A 19,111-nucleotide genomic window follows, 5' to 3' on the forward strand; every position below is an offset into this window, starting at 1 on the left:
AAATGGTGCTGGATTTTATCAAATGCTTTTTCTGCATCTATTGATATTATCATGTGATCTTTATCTTTCTTTTTGTTTATGTGATGTATCACTTTGATTGACTTGCAAATATTGTACCAGCCTTGCCTCCCCAGAATAAATTCTACATAATCATGACTTATTACTTTTTTCATGTATTGCTGGATCTTGTTTGCTAATATTTTGTTGAGAATTATAGCATCTAAGTTCATCAGGGATATTGACCTATAGTTTTCTTTCTTTGTAGTATCTTTACCTGGTTTTGGAATGAGGATTATGCTTGCCTCATAAAAGGATCTTGGAAGTCTTCCTTCCTCTTGAAGTTTTTGAAATACCTTGAGAAGGATAGGTGTTAGTGCTTTGAATATTTGGTAAAATTTACCTGTGAAGCCATCTTGTCTAGGACTTTTGTTTACTGGGAGTTTTTGATAACTGTTTCAATTTCACTTTTTGTAATCGATCTGTTTAGGTTTTCTGATTCTTTCAGATTGAGTTTGGAAGATTATATGTTTCTAGGAATTTATCTATTTCTTCTAAGTTGTCCAATTTTTTGGCATACAGATCTTCATAGTATTTTTTTTACAATCCTTTGTATTTCTGTGGTGTCAGTTGTTACTTCTCCATTTCTACTTCTAATTTTATTTATTTGAGTCCTTTTTTTCTTAATGATTCTCATTAAAGGTTCATCAATCTTGTTTATCTTTTCAAAAAACCAACTCTTGATTTCATTGATCTTTTGTATTGTATTTTTTTTGCCTCTCTGTCATTTATTTCTCTTCTGTTCTTTATTATTCCCTTTCTTCTACTTCCCCTGGGCTTTATTTGTTGTTTTTTTTCTAGTTCTTTTAGGTGAAGGGTTAAGTTGTTTATATGAGCTTTTTCTTGCTTCTTAAAGTATGCCTATAATGCTATAAACTTCCCTCTTAGGACTGCTTTTGCTGTGTCCCATAAATTTTGAGTTGTTGTATGTTCATTTTCATTTGTTTCAAGGAAACTTTTTATTTCTTCTTTAATCTTGTTGTTAACCCATTTCTTATTTAATAACATACTACTTAGCCTCCAAGTATATGAATGTTTTTCAGTTTTTCTATTGCAGTTAATTTCAAGTTTCATGCCATTGTGATCAGAGAAGATGCTTGATGGGATTTCAATCTTTTTAAATTTATTGAGACTCATTTTTGTCCTAACATGTGGTCTATCCTAGAGAATGTACCATGAGCACTTGAAAAGAATGTATCTTCTGCTTCTTTGTGGTTAAAGGTTCTGAAGATATCTTTTAAATCCAGTTGATCTAGTGTGTCATTTAAGGCCGCTGTTTCTTTGTTAATTTCTATCTAGAAGATCTATCTGTTGATGTTAGTGAGGTATGGAAATTCTCTAATATTATAGTATTGGTATTGATCTCGACCTTTATGTCCATCTAAATCTGCTTTATATATTTAGGTGCTCCTATATTAGGCACATAGATATTTACAATGGTTATATCTTCCTGTTGGATTACTCCCTTTATCATTATGTATTGACCTTCTTTATCCTTTTTATAGCCTTTGTTTTAAAGTTTATGTTGTCAGATATAAGTGTTTCTAATTCAGCTTTTTAAAAAATTTCTGTTTGTGTGTAATATTTTTTTTCCATCCCTTTACTTTTAGTCTATGTGTATCTTTTGTTCTGAGGTGGGTCTCTTGTAGACAGCATATGTACAGGTTCTGTTTTCTTAATCATGAAGCTACCCTATGTCTTTTGATTGGAGCATTTAATACATTTACATTTAAGTTTATTATTGATATGTAATTGTTTATTGCCATTTTATTCTTTATATCTGCAATTCTCTTTTTCTCAATTTTTTTTTTCATTTGCTCTTTTTACAGCAGGCCCCTTAACATTTCTTGCAGTACTGGTTTGGTTGTAATGAATTTCTTAAGTCTTTTTTTGTCTGGGAAGCCTGTTATTTTATTTTATTTTTTTAATTTTAAATGATAGCCTTGCTGGTAAAGTAGTCTTGGTTGTAGGTTCTTTCTTTGCATCACTTTGAATATTTTTTGCCAATCCCTCCTGGCCTGAAGTGTTTCTGTTGAGAAGTCAGATGTCACCCTTATGGGGGCTCCTCTGTAAGTAATTAACTGCTTTTCTCTTGCAGCTTTTAGTATTCTTTCTTTGTCTCTTTGACACTTCAATAATGATGTGTCTTACTGTAGGCCTCCTTGGGTCCCTCTTTAATGGAACTCTTTGTGCTTCTTGAAATTGTGTGACTTTTTCCTTCATCAGTTTAGGGAAATTTTCAGCTATGGGTTCTTCAAACAGGTTCTCTATTCATTGTTCATTCACTTCTTCTTCAGGAACCCATGTGATATGGATATTGTTTCTATTCATGTTGCTACAGAGCTCTCAAACAGATTCCTTACACTTTTTGAGCTTCTTTTCTTTTTGCTGCTCTGCTTCTATGCTTTCATTTATCTTGTCCTCTAAATCGCTGATCCAGTCCTTTGCTTCATCCAACCTGCTATTAATTTCTTCTAGTGCAGTCTTCATTTCTGATATTTTATTTGTCATTTCTGACTGGTTCTTTTTTATGATTTCAATTTTCTTTTTGATGTTTTCTATCTCTTTATTTAGGTGCTCATTATGTCCATCCATTGTTGCTCTAAGATCTTTGAGCATCCTAAAAATCATTGTTTTAAACTCTGCATCTGGTATTTTGGTTACTTCCATCTCATTCAGTTCTTTTTCTGGGGATTTCTCTTGTTGTTTCATTTGGGTCGCATTTCTTTGTCTGCTCATTTGTCTGTCTATTAGATAGCAATGTCTTACTTTGAAATTTTTATGTGGTCTTTATGAAGAAGATGGACTTGGCCATTTGATTTTCTTGTTCTAGGAATGCTTCTTGAGGGCACTATTTTTCCTTATTTTGTTATTGAGTATTAGATGCAGTTGGTCTTTTCATGCATATGTATGTTTATCCCTTCAGTCTGGTTTGCTCTAAGGGTCAACCTTGATTATGCGTATTACACACTGTGCAACATCTGTCCTGTTGGGCGTATTTATTCTCCACAGTGTCTGGTGTCTGCTAAACTCCACCTTTGGGTGTGCTGCTTGTGTAAGTAGTTGAGTCTAGGGTTGGTGCTGTCTGCCACTCACTACCAGTAGTGTTGCCTCTAGTTCTTCTTGAATTGGCATTAGCTGTTGTTTGTTATCTGCTGTGGTCTACCCGTATGTAACTATTGCAATCTCACTATTTGTGTCTGCGTTTCCTGTGTCTGGTGCTGTGGGAGGGGCTAGCTTTTGTATAATAATCTGTTTCCTCCTGCTTAAAGATGAAAAAAGCTCTATAAAAGCCCCAAGCTCTGCAATATTTGTCTCGACATTTCAGCTGCTCCTCCTCCTGTCACAGCTCCCTAGTATTCCCATTCTTCTGTTGTAAGATTGTAGTGTGTGCTCAGTTGGCCTCACCCAAACAACCCCTCTACAAGTTGCACACTTGGTAGGTTAGGGCAACTTAGGTTGTGAAACAATGTTTGTGAGACCCACTACTTCAGGAGTCTCTTAGGAGCTTAGTACAGAGAATGTAGCCCCTACTCCAGAGCTTGATCCCTCAGCCAATGCTAGATACTCAAATTTTATTTCTCCCTAAAAAGATGAGGAGTAGGTTCAGACCTAGTGTTGCTGACAGTTCCCTTCACAGAGTTATTTCAAGAAGGAAGACTGACGGAGTCCTCTCCTGGGGCTGACTGTGCCCCTCCCAAACATAGCTAAGCTCCTCAACCAGTTCCAACAATAGACTCACAGGGACCCACAGTTGAAATGTCCATGCTTCAAGCCTCTCTCCCTTTCCCCTGTAGAATCTAGCCTAGCAGGACAGAATATCAAACAACCAGGCTGGATGACTGTGAAGCTCCACCCTATACAATGCACATGAGCTGCTGTGCCAGTGCTGATCACAGAGAGTGGAACTTGCCTCAGCTGGGCTCAGTGTGAGGAGCTTCTCTTTAGGATACCATTCTAGCAAGGGTTGTTAGGTCCTAAACCAATACTTTTTGCAGCATTCCCCTGGATGTGCCAGCCCTGGGCCTCCCAAGCAGGAACCCAGTGCAGACCAGTGAGAGACACTGCCTGTGACCGGCCCTCAGCAACCTTCTTGGAGATACAAGCAATTCAGAGTTTATGGTTGCCTTTGCTGTTCCCATGTGTACATGGAAATACCAGCTGGATACTTAGGCTAGCTTTTACCCACTCTGGGTCTGGGGGAAAGTCTGCTCAAATGGCCAAGTTTCCCTGAGTCTCGCCTCCTGCAGCCTGTCTGCTGGTTGCTTGTTGGGCTCAGCCACTGAAAAAAAACCTCTGCTAGAGCCTAGATCCTGTGGCAATTTGGTGATTAGAAAGGGTGGTGATTGTGGTTCTGCCCCTTGGACCCAGGAGTTAGTCTGTCCAAACTTATTTCACAAAATTCAGTAAGATGTGGTTCAGGACAGTGACCTACGTTCTGATTTTTTTTTTTGATGTTTACTGGTTCCATTTTATTTTTTTCTTCTTTAGTCTATTTTAATGTTATTTCTAAGTGCTCACTCCACTAAATTAGCTTTTGCTAAAATAACCAAGGAACTATCTGTTGCCAAATCCAAAGATATTATTCAGTTCTCAATGCATAATTTTTTTTTCTTTTGGCAAGTCATTCTAGGTGACAATTACCTCACAGAATATTCTCTTGCCTTGATTTCTGCAGCACTCCAATTTCCACATTTTCTTCCTTAATCTTTGTCCCCTCTTTTTATATCTTATTTGTAGACTCAGTCTTCTCATTTAGTCATTGAAATTTGAAACTGCACAAAGATTGACTTCAGGACTCCCTTTCCTCTAGAATAATTTTCTTCTTCTTCCACTACTTTGTTTCTACATCCAGGAGAAGTTCAAAATCTATATTTTAAGTCTTGAGTTTTCCACCAAAATTCAAACTTAAATATCTAACTTTACATGACTGGTCCATTTAAATGTTTTTAGGTACTTCTAACTTACTAGATGTGATCTCTCAAGTATTTACTCTTCTTTTTCTCTTTTTTTCTCTCTCTTCCTCTCCATGACCCTCAAGTTTAATTATAAAGCAAGGCATTAATCTAAATCTCTTATTTACTTCCTGTATTCCAATAATGACCAAGTATTATCCATTACACACATGCACATACACACACATACACCAGATATTCTTAAATTTCTTTCTATCTCCAACACCACTTTCCTAGTACATGTACCATTTCTTACATAGAATGCTGCTACATTCCCTTGATTTTCTTCTTCCTACATCTACCTTTGCCACAGCTGATCCATCTTCACATAGCACCTTTAGTGGTCTCACAATGCAAATGTGATTTAGTCAGCAGTTGGCTTCATACCTGTTTTGGCTTTCACTGTTCCTATGGCAAATATCCATGATGTTCTTGCATGTTAACTATTTACAGTACCTAGAACCTGGCCAATATCTTGAATTGTTCCCAGCATGTATCAGACAGTATATCAGAGTAATTCAAGAAACATAATTTAAATAAAACAATGACCAGGCTATGTCAAAAAAAAAATTGCACTGTGCTAATTTAAATAAGCATGGAAAATATTGATTGCTAATGTTCTTATAGCTAAAGCAAAGCAGAGAATTTAGGCAATTTATGGCCAGTACAGGGAAAAACAACTTTTTGTTTACTTACTTACTCTGCTTGATTTTGGCCACCCATATCCTGATTTTGCACTATCACTCTCCAATAAATATGTTACATTTCATTTTACTTATTTATATTTTTAAGTGAGACGAGGGGAGTTAGAGAGATAGATTTCTGCATAAGCCCTGACCAGGATCCACTGGCAACCCCCACCTAGAGCTGATGTTCAACTACTGAGCTATTTTTAGCACCTGAGGCTGATGCCCTTGGACCCCTAAACTATTCTCAGCACCCTGGCAGACACTCAAACCAATTGAGCCACTGGCTGTGGAAGAGTAAGAGGAAAAGAAGGGGGAAAAGGAGGGGAAGAGAAGCAGATGGTCACTTCTCATGTGTGCCCTGATTGAGGATCAAACTGGGACATCTGCATGCTGGGGTGATACTCTATCCACTGAAACAACCAGTCAGGGCCTAAATATGTTACATTTTAAATTTTCAAGTGGCAAATGTGCAGTTTTGATCACATACTCTTTAAGTGTTATTCATTATTGAATTGTATTTCTTTATTACCAGTCATAGATTTAGTAAACCAATAATTATATCCAATTTTATTTTTTACATAAAATTATATTATTATGAAAGAGAACGCTAATTTTGATTTTATTTGTATTTAGTCCTCACTTAATCTAAAACATTAGGAGAAATATTATTTTTCTTCTTTTCCAAGTGAAATGAAGGGAGATAGAGAGAGACAGACTCTCCATGAGTCCTGACTGGGATCCACCCAACAGCCCCCAATTGAGGCCAATGCTTTGCCCATCTGAGGCCATGCTTGCAAGTGAGCTATTTTTAGTGCCTGAGGGGGAGGCTCTACAGAGCCATCCTCAGCACCCAGAACTGATGCACTCAAACCAATCAAGCCATGGCTGCAGCAGGGGAAGAGAGAGAGGAGGAGGAGGAGGGGTGGAGAAGCACCCCTGTATCACTTTTCCTGTATGCCCTGATTGGGAATCAAATCTGGGACATCCACACACAAAGACAATGCTCTACCACTGAGTCAACTGGACAGGGCAAGAAATATTCTTTTACTTTTTTATGACAGAGACAGAGAGAGAGACAGAAAGAAGGACAGATAAGGACAGACAAACAGGAAAGGAGAGTTGAGAAGCATCGATTCTTTTTTGAGCTCCTTAGTTCATTGATTGCTTTCTCATATGTGCTTTGACTGAGGGGCTACAGCTGAGTGAGTGACCCCTTACCCAAGCCAGAAACCTTGGGCTCGAGTCAACAACCTTGGGCATCAAGCCAGTGACCTTTGGGCTCAAGCCAGTGACCGTCGAGTCATGTCTATGATCCCACAGTCAAGCCATTGACCCTGCTCTTAAGCTGGTGAGCCCATGTTCAAGCCAGATGAGCCCATGCAGAAGCCAGAGACCTCAGGGCTTTGAACCTGGGTCCTCTGCATCCCAGTCCAACACTCTATCTACTGCACCACTGCCTGGTCAGGCAAGAAATACTATTAACTTTGAAAAAACTGAACTTGTTCTAACTATCCATTTTTTTAGTGATTTGGATGACCAAATGAGTCTATGAAAATCTCACTATTGGTTTTAATTGATCCAATAAAAATTTTATCACAAACTTACATATCCTTTTCATTTTCTCTAGTTATCACCAACACTTGATTATTTTATTTAAAAACAATTGACCTGTCACAATAGCAGCCCATATTTGTAATTATCTTATTCAAGGTGTTTTAGCTGCTCTCTTTTAAAGTTTCAGCTATTGTCCTTTTAGCATGTTTTAGTTTCACTGGAGAGCAAAGGTTTTCATTTCTTCCCTTACTTAGCCATAATGCTATACTTGTTTTTATATAGCACTCATGTTTTATTAGTTATTTTCCCAGTAAATTTAGTTTCTCTTCCCATTTTATGGTTGAAACAGTGCAAGAACTTTTCTAAATATTGTTGTGCACCCACCTTTTAGAAGAGGTCATGGTAATATCACATTTATGACCTGGCACATATAGAACTAAAAGTATGATGTAAAAAAGATTGCATATGTATTTGTTTGAAAATAAGCTGTTCTGGATTTTATAACAGAGTCACCCGTATGATACATATGCTTCTTATGTTTATAGATTCAGTATTATTTTGTATTTCTATTAGAATTAAACTAAAGTAAGGTTTTCATGGATGACCTTTCATAGGCAGATACTAACTTTTTTCCTGTTTATGTCGTACCAGTGCCTTCTGAATAAAACCCATTTCTTTCCCTTAGCAATAAAATCTAGTAAAGCCCCACTGAGAATTTTCAGTTGGTTATAAAAACTATTCAATTTTATTGGTCCAGAAATCTTTAGTTAGTTAGTGGACCTGAATGATAGATTTCCTGTTGTCTAGAGGCTCGCTGTGTCTCAGTGGAAATGTAGTAATTTTTATTTGTAACATCCTTATTTGTAATGAATTTTTCTCATCTCTTCAACCTGTATCTTGTGTATCCTTGGGGGTTAACGTAACATCTGTCTTATAGTCAACCAAAGTGGGAAAAATAACCTCTTGATGTTCTACAGTGTCAATCGGTATTCAATATCTGTCTCTCTCAAATTAATGTTACTGTAATGTTGAAAGATAAAATTATACACATAAGGTATAATTTTATAAGCAGTGAGGTATAAGCACAAAAGATTTGATTTATTAATCTTGTTTATTTTTCTTTTTATTACCATCTGTGATTTACTACTTCTGCATTTTTGAATATTAGGACACTTTTGACATATTTGTTAAATAAATCTGTACTTTACTTGGAAATATTTGAGGAATTGCTATGAGGCATATTTTTATACAGATTTTCATTTTTCTGTTTAGATATTATTATTATTAATCTTACAATTAAAGGTTATATTGTTAACTAAATATTGTCAGTTCCATCTTAATATTGTTGAGTCACATGGAAACTAGGAATTGCCCTTCTTATATATTTTCTTTTTCCCCAGAAATCAAAAATTTCCACGTATGACAAAATGTGGGCCTTTATGAGTAGCAGGAGGCAGTCAGTGCTCGTCAAAAGTAATGAAGAAGGCATCCAGCGAGTCCTCACCTCTGATTACGCTTTCCTAATGGAGTCAACAACCATCGAATTTGTTACCCAGCGGAATTGCAACCTGACGCAGATTGGTGGCCTTATAGACTCCAAAGGTTATGGCGTTGGCACCCCCATGGGTATGTTTTATGTCAGCCACTTGTTTATTAATTTTAGTTGCTTTGAGAAGCAGATAAAACAGTGCCTCTATATGCCATTATGAATTTTGTCTTTCACAAATGCATCTTGCTAAATTTTATTACTATAGAAAATCAGAGAAGCAATTTAGACATCTGCTTCTAAATAGATAGGTAACAAAAGATAATTTAATTTTTACCTAAATGGTCAGTATTCATGTTTACTGAATCAATATTGAAAAATCCTATAACATCCCCCTACAGAACCTTTTCAATCTGACATTTAAAAATGTTTTATGGATAAAATAAAGCTTTTTCACCTTCTTTCTTCAGATTTCTGGATTATGTGTATAGTATATCACTGAGAAAGTTAATTAAAAGAATGAGCCACAAATTGTTTGTTGAATGTTTACTGTATTTGTTTTATTTAAAAGAAGACGCATATAGCAGACTATTCTTGTAACAGTTAGAATATTTGACACTGAGGATTAATTATTTTTAACATCCTCTTTATTCCATATGACAAAATAATTTTCAATAATTGTTATGAAATTAAATAAAAGATAATCAACTGCCAGAAAAGACAAAAAGTAGAATTTTAGTTTATTCAACTTTATATATATATATATATATATATATATATATATATATATATGGTGAGGCAAAAGTAGGTATGTATATATTTATAGTTGGGAAGATGTGAAACAGTGTTTATTCTTGTTTTATTATTTATTACATTTTATATGAACATGTGTAAATCTACTTTTGCCCCACCTTGTGTATGTATGTACCATACATAAATAAATGGACAAGTACACAATATTATAATACATGTATTTTTGTGACAGCTGTAGTAATGGGTCCACCACAAATTTCCATGACTTAATTCCCAGAACCTGTGACTATGTTACCTTATATGGCCAAAGAGACTTTGCACATGTGATTAAATTGCAGATTTTGAGAAGGGCAGATTATTTTGGATTAACCAAATAAATTTATTGTAATCAAATTGTCTTTATAAAATGGAAGCCTAAGGATCAGACGAAGAATTGAGATATTATAGATTGGCTAAGTCCTATAGCATTGGTATAACAAAATACTGGAAGTTGGGTAGTTTATAAACAAAGAAATTTATTTCTCACAATTCTAGAAGCTGGAAGCTCAAGATTAAGGTGTCACAAGTTTTAGTGTATGGGAAGACCTGCTTACTGGTTAATAGACAGCCATCTTTTCATCGTGCCCTCACATGGCTAAAGGGTCAAGGGATCTCTCTGGAGTCCATTTTACAAGAATACTAATCTCATTTATGCTGCCCATCTTCAAGACCTAATTATCTCCAAAGGTTCCATCTTCAGATACCAAATACCATCATATATGGGATTAGGTTTCAATTCAATGAATTTGGGGTGGGAGGGTACAGCCATTCAGATTATGATGGAGAAAGGAAAAAAAAATACATATATTGTTTTTTTATTGTTTTATTTTTCTGAAGTGAAAAACAAGGAGGAAGAGAGACAGACTCCCACATGGGGCAACTGGGATCCACCTGGCAAGCCCCCTGGGAGGTGACACTCTGCCCATCTGAGGTGTTGCTCTGTTGCAACTGGAGCCATTCTAGTGCCTGAGGTGGAGGCCATGGAGCCATCCTCAGCACCTGGGCCAACTTTGCTTCAATGGAGCCTTGGCTGCGGGAGGGGAAGAGAGATATAAAGAGAAAGGAGAGGGGGAGGGGTGGAGAAGCAGATGGGTGATTCTTCTGTGTGCCCTGGCCGGGAATCAAACCCAGGACTTCCACACTCCAGGCCAACACTCTACAACTGAGCCAACTGGCTAGATCCTACATATATTGTTAAGAATAATATACCTGAGTAAATTTGAAGATCTAATTGGCTTTAGTAAATAATTCATGAATGATACAGCATCACATTAGCAAACAGAGCAATACTCCCAGTGGTTATACAAGATAGAAGGTTTTTATTGAAAGGAGATGGGACAAGGAAGTCATTAACAAGAAAAATAGTAGTTTGTAGAAGGAAAATGAGAGTTCAGGTGGTGATGCCTTCTTTTTGCCTGAAATGCAACAATTCAATCTGCTGGACTTGTTGCTGGGCAAGAGGAAAATCTTCCTTCTTCTGGGGTAGCAAAGTGGTTGAACTTGTGTGAGACAGCAAGATACAGCTTTTCTTGTTGCAGTTTTTAACTGATGTTAAGAACATAGTGATAGGGTATGAAAGCTCCCTCTTCTGGCCTTTCCTACTCCAATTTTAGTTGAGGTTTTTCTTTATTAATTGATGAGAGAGAGAGAGAGAGAGAGAGACGCAGGGATGGGGCATAAACCCAGAAAAAGAGAAGACCTTTAAAAGTTTATTGAAAAGGCACAGAAACATTTTTTTTTTCCCTAGAGGACACATAAATACAGCCTTTCAGACACTTTTTAGGAACTGTGACCCCTGAACTATGAGATAACAAATGTGTGTTGTTTTAAGCTATTAAATTTATGGTAACTTGTTACAGGAGAAACAGTAAACTAATACTATATAAAACCCCCCAGCATATTAACATATTTTAATTATATTATTGTAATTTTTAAAAGAATGTGAAAAGCACTAATATCTTTTCACTGGCCTATCACAGTAATAAAGAATAATGATAATTTTGGAGTCTTAATTTCTCCAAATTTGTCAATGATTAAATTAAAACTGATATTTATGTTTTCACATTTAACAAATAATATAGCTATATTTGTCAATTTGTCTTTACTCATACATTTATTAATTTTAATTTTGAAAAGTTTCTTTCAAATTAACTAATATATATATACAATAGTTAGAAAATTGGGCATATGTTCATGAAAATTTTCTTTTGTAATAAATTTGAGAAACAACAATTTTATGTAAGTTTTTCTTTCTTTGGAATAATTTCCATTGACTTTAAAATATCTAGAATGTCCAAAAATTTTCACTATAATGACTTCACCAAAAAAATTAACATTAAATTTTATTATATTTGATAAAGTTTTCCAAATTTTATTATATTTCAAAATATTGTGAACTGGCTTTGAGAAAATTTCACAAGGCTAGTTCCCATAACACTACATATCTCTGCATTATACACTATACTCAAAATGATGATTCCACAGTCACTGTATGAATGAAAAATATAACAAACAGAATGAAACTGAGTTCTTACTCCTAAAAATTCAAGTGTAGCTGAGTCCACCTCTATTGGGATGAACTGTATAATAAGAATTTCCTAATTAATTTTCAAACAGAATACAATGTTTATTAAAGAATAAGAAATAAATATATGCTAATTCAAAGCTTAATAACAGATGGGTTGTTACAACTCAATAACAATTGTTTAGAAACTAGATGGACAAAAAAGAGATGTTCAGGTAGAATTTTTTAGTTTTGAAATTTTTGACTTGCCAGTGCATGGTGATAGCTGATGCTATTGTTGTTAATAAATGATCATACTCATAGCATGGTATGGGTTGACTGTTCTAGTTTTGAGCTGGTGGATTGCTCAAGCAGTGCCATTCTTCATAGTTAGAGCAGCTATGGTTCTTTCCCTCAGTAAGAATTACACAATGAGCCCAACAATTACTCGAGTACTATTTTACTTGGAATTTTTACAAATTTATTTATTTAAACAAATATAACGAAGTGACATTGTCAACTAGAGTACATATATTTAGAGAGAACATCTCCACATCATTTGGACAGTCGATTATGCTGTATACCCATCACCCAAAGTCAAATCATCCTCCATCACCCTATATTTTATATTTCTTTAAGCCCCTCCTCTTCCCCCACCCCTCCTTCCCCTCTATTCCATTCCTCCTAGTAACCACTGCACTTTAATCTATGTCCATGAGTCTCAATTTTATGTTCCACCTTTGTATGGAATCATACAATTCTTAGTTTTTTCTGATTTACTTATTTCAATCAGTATAATGTTATCAAGGTCCATCCATGTTGTCACAAATGATACTATGTCATCATTTCTTATGGCTGAGTAGTATTCCATAGTATATATGTACTATATCTTCTTTATCCAATCCTCTATTGAAGGGCATTTTTGGCTGTTTCCATGTCTTGGCCACCGTGAACAATGCTGTGATGAATATGTGGGTACATGTGTCTTTACGTACCCATGTTTTCAAGTTTTGGGGGTATATACCCAGTAGAGGGATTGCTATGTCATATGATAGCTCTATTCTCAATTTTTTGAGGAACCACCACACTTTCTTCAATAATGGTTGTACTACTTTACATTCCCACCAACAGTGAATGAGGGTTTCTGTTTCTCCACAGCCTCTCCAACACTTGTTATCACCTGTCTTGTTGATACAAGCTAATATAACAGGTGTGAGGTGGTATCTCATTGTAGTTTTGTGGGGGTTTTGTTTGTTTGTTTTTTTACAGAGACAGAGAGAGAGTCAGAGAGAGGGACAGATAGGGATAGACAGGTGGGAATGGAGAGAGATAAGGAGCATCAATCATCAGTTTTTCATTGCGATACCTTAGTTGTTCACTGATTGCTTTCTCATATGTGTGTGCCTTGACCGTGTGCTTCAGCAGACCGAGTAACCCCTTGCTCAAGCCAGCGACATTGGGTCCAAGCTGGTAAGCTTTTGCGCTCAAACTGGCGACCTCGAGGTCTCAAACTTGGGTCCTCCACATCCCAATTCAACACTCTATTCACTGTGCCACCGCTCGGTCAAGCTCATTGTAGTTTTGATTTGCATTTCTCTAATAGCTAGTGAACATAAACTTTTTTTCATATATTTGTTGACCATTTGTATTTATTCTTGGGAGAAATGTCTGTTCATGTCCTTTTCCCATTTTTTTATTGATTGTTTGCTTGTTTTTTGCTGAGTTTTGTGAGTTCTTTATATATTTTAGATATCTGAGCTGTTGTTTGAAAATATTATCTCCCATTTAGTTGGCTATTTGTTTTGTTGACAGTTTCTTTTGCTGTGCAGAAGCATCTTCATTTGATGTAGTCCCATTCATTTATCTTTGCTTTTACTTCCCTTGCCTTTGGGGTCAAATTCATAAAATGTTCTTTATGGCCAATGTTCATGATTTTAGTACCTATGATTTCTTCTATGTAATTTATTGTTTCAGATTTTATATTTAGGTGTTTGATCCATTTTGAATTAATTTTGGCACAAGGAGATAAACTGTAGTAAAAAAATCATTCTTTTGCATGTGGCTTTCCAAGTTTCCCAGCACCATTTATTGAAGAAGCTTTCTTTTCTCCATTATGTGTTTTTGGCTCCTTTATCAAAGATGATTTGACCACATAAATATGGTTTTATTTATGGGCTCTCTATTCTGTTCCATTGGTCTGTGTGTCTATTTTTCTGCTAGTACCATCTGTTTTGATTATCATGGCTCTGTAATATAATTTGAAGTCAGGTATTGTAATGCCTTCCAGGGGAAAAGCTTTTTTTCCCCCTTAGGATTACTTTGGTTATTTGAAGTTTTTTATTGTTCCATATAAACCTGATGAGTTTTTGTTCTTTTTTTTTTTAAAAAAAATGACATTGGAATTTTGATGGGAATTGCATTAAATTTGTATATTTCTTTGGATAATATGGCCATTTGAACTATATTTATTAATGGGCTCATTTTATGAAATGTTTTAGCAAAGTTATATTTTAGAAATGAGACTGATAACAAGCTATTAGAAAGTATCATCATCTAGTTATTCTGATATTCTAGATTTAGCCTTGTCACTTAGTGTGATCTTAGATGAGTCACTTGAAATTTATGGCCTCTAGATATTATTTTTTTATTAGTAAAATGAGGTGCTTATACCCAGAAAATCAAAGTCTACTTAAGTGCTTAACTTATAATAATTTTCCAGATATATGCTTAACAGATTCCCAGAGTTTAATCTAAAACTGGGTTACAAACTATATGGAAAATGTAGCTATCTGATATCTTAGAATGAATTTTAAAAGTCAAGCACACTCTTAAACATTTATGAAAGGTGGAAGCAGTGATTTGTTAGGCTTCTAGGCTCTCATTGACTTATATTTTTATTTGAAAAATATCTGGAGCACATAAATGCATTTTCTAGTGTTATGTGACAGGAGTGAGATTCCCATATATTTCTACCACCCTCTATGGGTTTACATTATCTGGATGAGGGCAGAGATTATTTCTTTAATAATATTTTAGTAATTTTGTTCTGTTGATGTAATCATGGAACAATAGTGGCTGTACTCAATGGGCCCTAAATTATTATTTATTGAACAAATAAATTCTACTTTGGTAAATATGATGTATAGAAATATTTTTAAACAGAATAAAAATATTTTTAGAGCTAAACATCTGACATTATTAAATGTGCTGACCTCATTAAACAAACAAATAATCCAGGGTAGTGAGATTTGATTAAGACTTGGGGGAGGGAGGAGGTGAGATGTACAAAGACTTTGGAGTATAGCTCAGACAGTTTTCAGTTATGGTAGTTACATAATGGCACTCATACTTTTCAAATTGCTAAAAAAGATAATTTTGACCTATACTTCATACAAAACACTAAACAAGTGTTTTATTTGTTTTTTAAATAGTGTACTAATGTACCAGGAATTTCTATCAAACTGTCTTACTTTGAGGTAGTGCTTGGTAAAGATAAATCAGAATAATATATTATAAAAATCCCACCAGGATTTTTTAAAAACCCACTTAGATATTTCAAATGGGAAAACTATTTTTACAAAGGAAGTTCATATTGGAATTAGTTATAAGGGAGCTAATAAACTTTGTACAGTTTATTGGAATCATACTTTGAGCAGTCTTTGATCCCTCTCTACCATTAGTCCTGTTTAGTATTGACTTATTAAGAAAATATAAAACAATTAAAAATATTAATAAATGTATAAAATATATTTTAATGCTACTTTTTAAATGAGGAATAACTGAAGACAGCCTTCAAATTTCTATTTCCTCTGTTATACACATGGATATGATGTGAGAACAAAGCAAATTAAACTATAAGCCTTGGGATGGGGGCATTTTTTTTTCTGTCTGTTCCACTTGGCTGATAGATCAATTCTTGACCTTCTGAAGAGTGCTGAGCTATTTCTGAAAATATTTATTGATATTAGCAGTCATTTTCATGAGAAACTTATAGAAATCAAGTTGCATTATATATCTGAGTGGAATTATTTCCTTGTAGTGTGTATATTAGTGTGGTATAATAGTGTAATATATTTATGCTTTTATTAAAAGAAATTTTTAAAAATAAGCAATAGCACATGATAAATATCTGATTTTTATAAGGACTGTCTTGTAATTTTAATGTAAAATTATCAGTATAGACTAATAAAAATTCAGAGGATATAAATAACTGTGACATCAAATTTTATAGATGAAGACTATTTTAGAAAATTCTTTAATTACTAATATACACAATGACATACAACTCTAATACTTGAAAGAGATTCTAACCTACCAATACTTTCAAATCCATTAGCAGTTATCTTTTTTCTTTTTTATTGAGAGGTGGGGAGGCAGAGACAGACTCCCCATGCACCTCGTCCAGGATCCACCCAGCAAGCATCTACCCGGTGATACTCTGCCTGGCTGGTCCACAGCTCCATTGCTCAGCAACCTAGCTATTTCAGCACCTGAGGCCAAAGCCATGGAGCCATCCTCAGTACCTAGGGCCAGCTTTGCTAGAACCATTTGAGCCATGGCTGCAAGAGGAGAAGAGAGAGAGAGAGATGGGGGGATGGGTAAAAGCAGATGATCACTTTTCCTGTGTGTCCTGACCGGAATTGAACCTAAGACTCCACACGCTGGGCTAATGCTCTTCCATTGAGCTACCCAGCTAAGGCCAGCAGTTATCTTTTATATCATCATTGCAAATATATTGAGGATTATTTGAAATATGTTATATTTACTTACCTTTAAAATTTTGTTAATCACAAGCCTAAACTAAACAAAACAATATAATGCATTTTGGTATGAAAAAAAAAGTTATTGGAAGCTCTAGCTCTTTTTCCTGCAAGAGTTAATGTGATAAATATATTCAAAGAAAATTAATATGGGCTCCATCTCTGGACATTTAGTTCAGTTCTAGAAATTGCCCAGGATTCTGTGTTTATAATCTGCAGGAACCATAATCTATAATAAAAATTTCAGTTATACAAATATTATAAATATGATTGAAGAGAGGAACTTCTTTTGCTTATAGTTGAGTTTTTCAGATATTGTCAGAGAAGCATATGTGGTTAATTAAGCACAGGAGGTTAAAATAGAAAAGACTATGTCTTTTAGAGTGGGAAATCAAAAATATTTCAAAAATTATACTTTTTTTTTTCCTAAAGGATTGTGCATCTTCCTCTTAGCATACTAAACCTCCTCTTGCGTGATTCATCTAGGGACCTACCATCACCATTCATCACTCTGAGTATGATGATTACTGACCAGTGTGTTGTGAAAGTGCTGAATGACTCAGATATAAGCTATTTAATTAGGGAAGCTCTCTTTACACAAAAATACCTTAGTGGAGCAATCAACAATGATATGAAGGTGAATGCTAAATAAGCATAAGCTGCTTTAATTAAGCTGGAGGTGACACTAAATCTCTTTCATAATTTTTCTGACTGCAGCAATGTTATTTTAATGTGGTATTTACTGTATTTTTGAAGTTGTAGGTGTTCTTATTCATAATAAGTTAACTGAACTTCCTATTTCATTCAAAAGAATTAAGAAAAAAATAACAACGCTGGATGGGGTAAAGTCAAAAATAAAATCACAGCAGTTTTTATTAAGGGATATTTAAAATGAGTGAGCAGCTGCAGTCTTGCCTCTTAATTCACCATAGGTGATAATCTCTTTATCCAAACAGGGAGCATTTCTACTTTAATAGCATTTTCGACTACATTGCCTCCCTTCTGACTTCCCATACTAAAAGCCTTCTTGGCTTCTCTCTTTCAAATGTTGAGTACATATTGTACTTGGAAGACTAGGCAGACTCAGCAGTCCATGAGCTGGTAGGAAAGCAGCAGTCTAGAAAAAATCCATCAGGGCCAGTTGGTGTTATTTTGCTTTAATGTGTTCACTTCGGTAGAAATATTGTTAAGTGACTGAAGTGTCTCATTAAAACTATCTCTGCTTTAACAACAAGCTAGTTGCATGCTTCATGCATTCACTAGTTTCTTACAACTTTAATCACATATGTGACTTATGTGTCAGCAGAGAAGGGTATTGAGAGAATTGTGTTCATATTTCTATGTATTGCCGATGATGCTGAATTTTCTATGATCTCATTTCTTCTTATTTTCCTTGTGGGATTAAATTAATAGTTTGTTTCAGTCAATGAAAAATTATTTCTGTAAACAAAATCTAAATTAAATTAATAATATAGTTATAGATCTACTGAGATATATGGAACATAAGAAGGTCAAGTGGCAATGTAAAAGTGAATGTACATTAAATATATTTATAATGATTGATAAGACTAAGGTTAATTAATTAATTATTGACAGGCAGAGAGGCAGAGACAGACCCCCTCATGAGCCCCAACTGGGATCCACCAAGCAAACCCCCTATTGGGTGATGCTCTGCCCATCTGGAGCTGCTGCTCCATTGCTCGGCAACTGAGCTATTTCAGCTTCTGAGGCAAGGGCATAGAGCCATCTTCATTGTCTAAGGCCAACTTGCTCAAACCATTTGAACCATGGCTACAGGAGAGAAAAGAGAGATAGAGAGAAGGGGAAAGGGGAGAGGTGGAGAAGCAGATGGTTGTTTCTCCTGTGTAACCTGACCAGGAATGAAAGCCGGGACTTCCACACTCCAGGCTGACACTCTATCGTTGAGCCAATGAGCCCCGGCACTAAGGTTAAATTTAACAACAATTTTATTACATACGAAATTTTTTGCTATACTTTATTTCTATCATATTTACTATTTTAAATATAAAGATATATTCTTATTTTATATTTACATTTGAATGTTACCTTTATGAACTGTTTTTATTAACATATTTTAAATTAAGAAATACATAACAGCATATTCTCAAGTAGCGTTCATCTCATTATAATCAACCGAAAGTAAAAATGTGCCCCAGTAGGTTGTACCATTGACTCTTTAAAGTGGAATGCCCCTTTGACATGTAAACAATGTGAAATTTCTTTTTCACTTGTTTTCTAATGTTAAATGCATGAGATTCCAATGATTGTTTTTTGTTATTTGATGAAGTAAAATA

At 35.0% G+C, this 19,111-nt stretch overlaps 1 protein-coding gene across 2 annotated transcripts in view; it reads left to right on the forward strand.

Moving 5' to 3' along the window:
• GRIK2 (glutamate ionotropic receptor kainate type subunit 2) overlaps positions 1–19,111 on the forward strand; it is a 696,770-nt gene that overhangs the window by 643,450 nt on the left and 34,209 nt on the right. For both annotated transcript variants that reach the window (XM_066254474.1, XM_066254481.1), the window contains one exon: positions 8,656–8,881. In XM_066254474.1, the coding sequence (XP_066110571.1) occupies positions 8,656–8,881 (226 nt within the window). The remainder of the gene's footprint in view (positions 1–8,655; positions 8,882–19,111) is intronic.

The sequence above is a fragment of the Saccopteryx bilineata genome, chromosome 1, assembly GCF_036850765.1.
Source record: "Saccopteryx bilineata isolate mSacBil1 chromosome 1, mSacBil1_pri_phased_curated, whole genome shotgun sequence".
Classification (NCBI taxonomy): Eukaryota; Metazoa; Chordata; class Mammalia; order Chiroptera; family Emballonuridae; genus Saccopteryx; species Saccopteryx bilineata.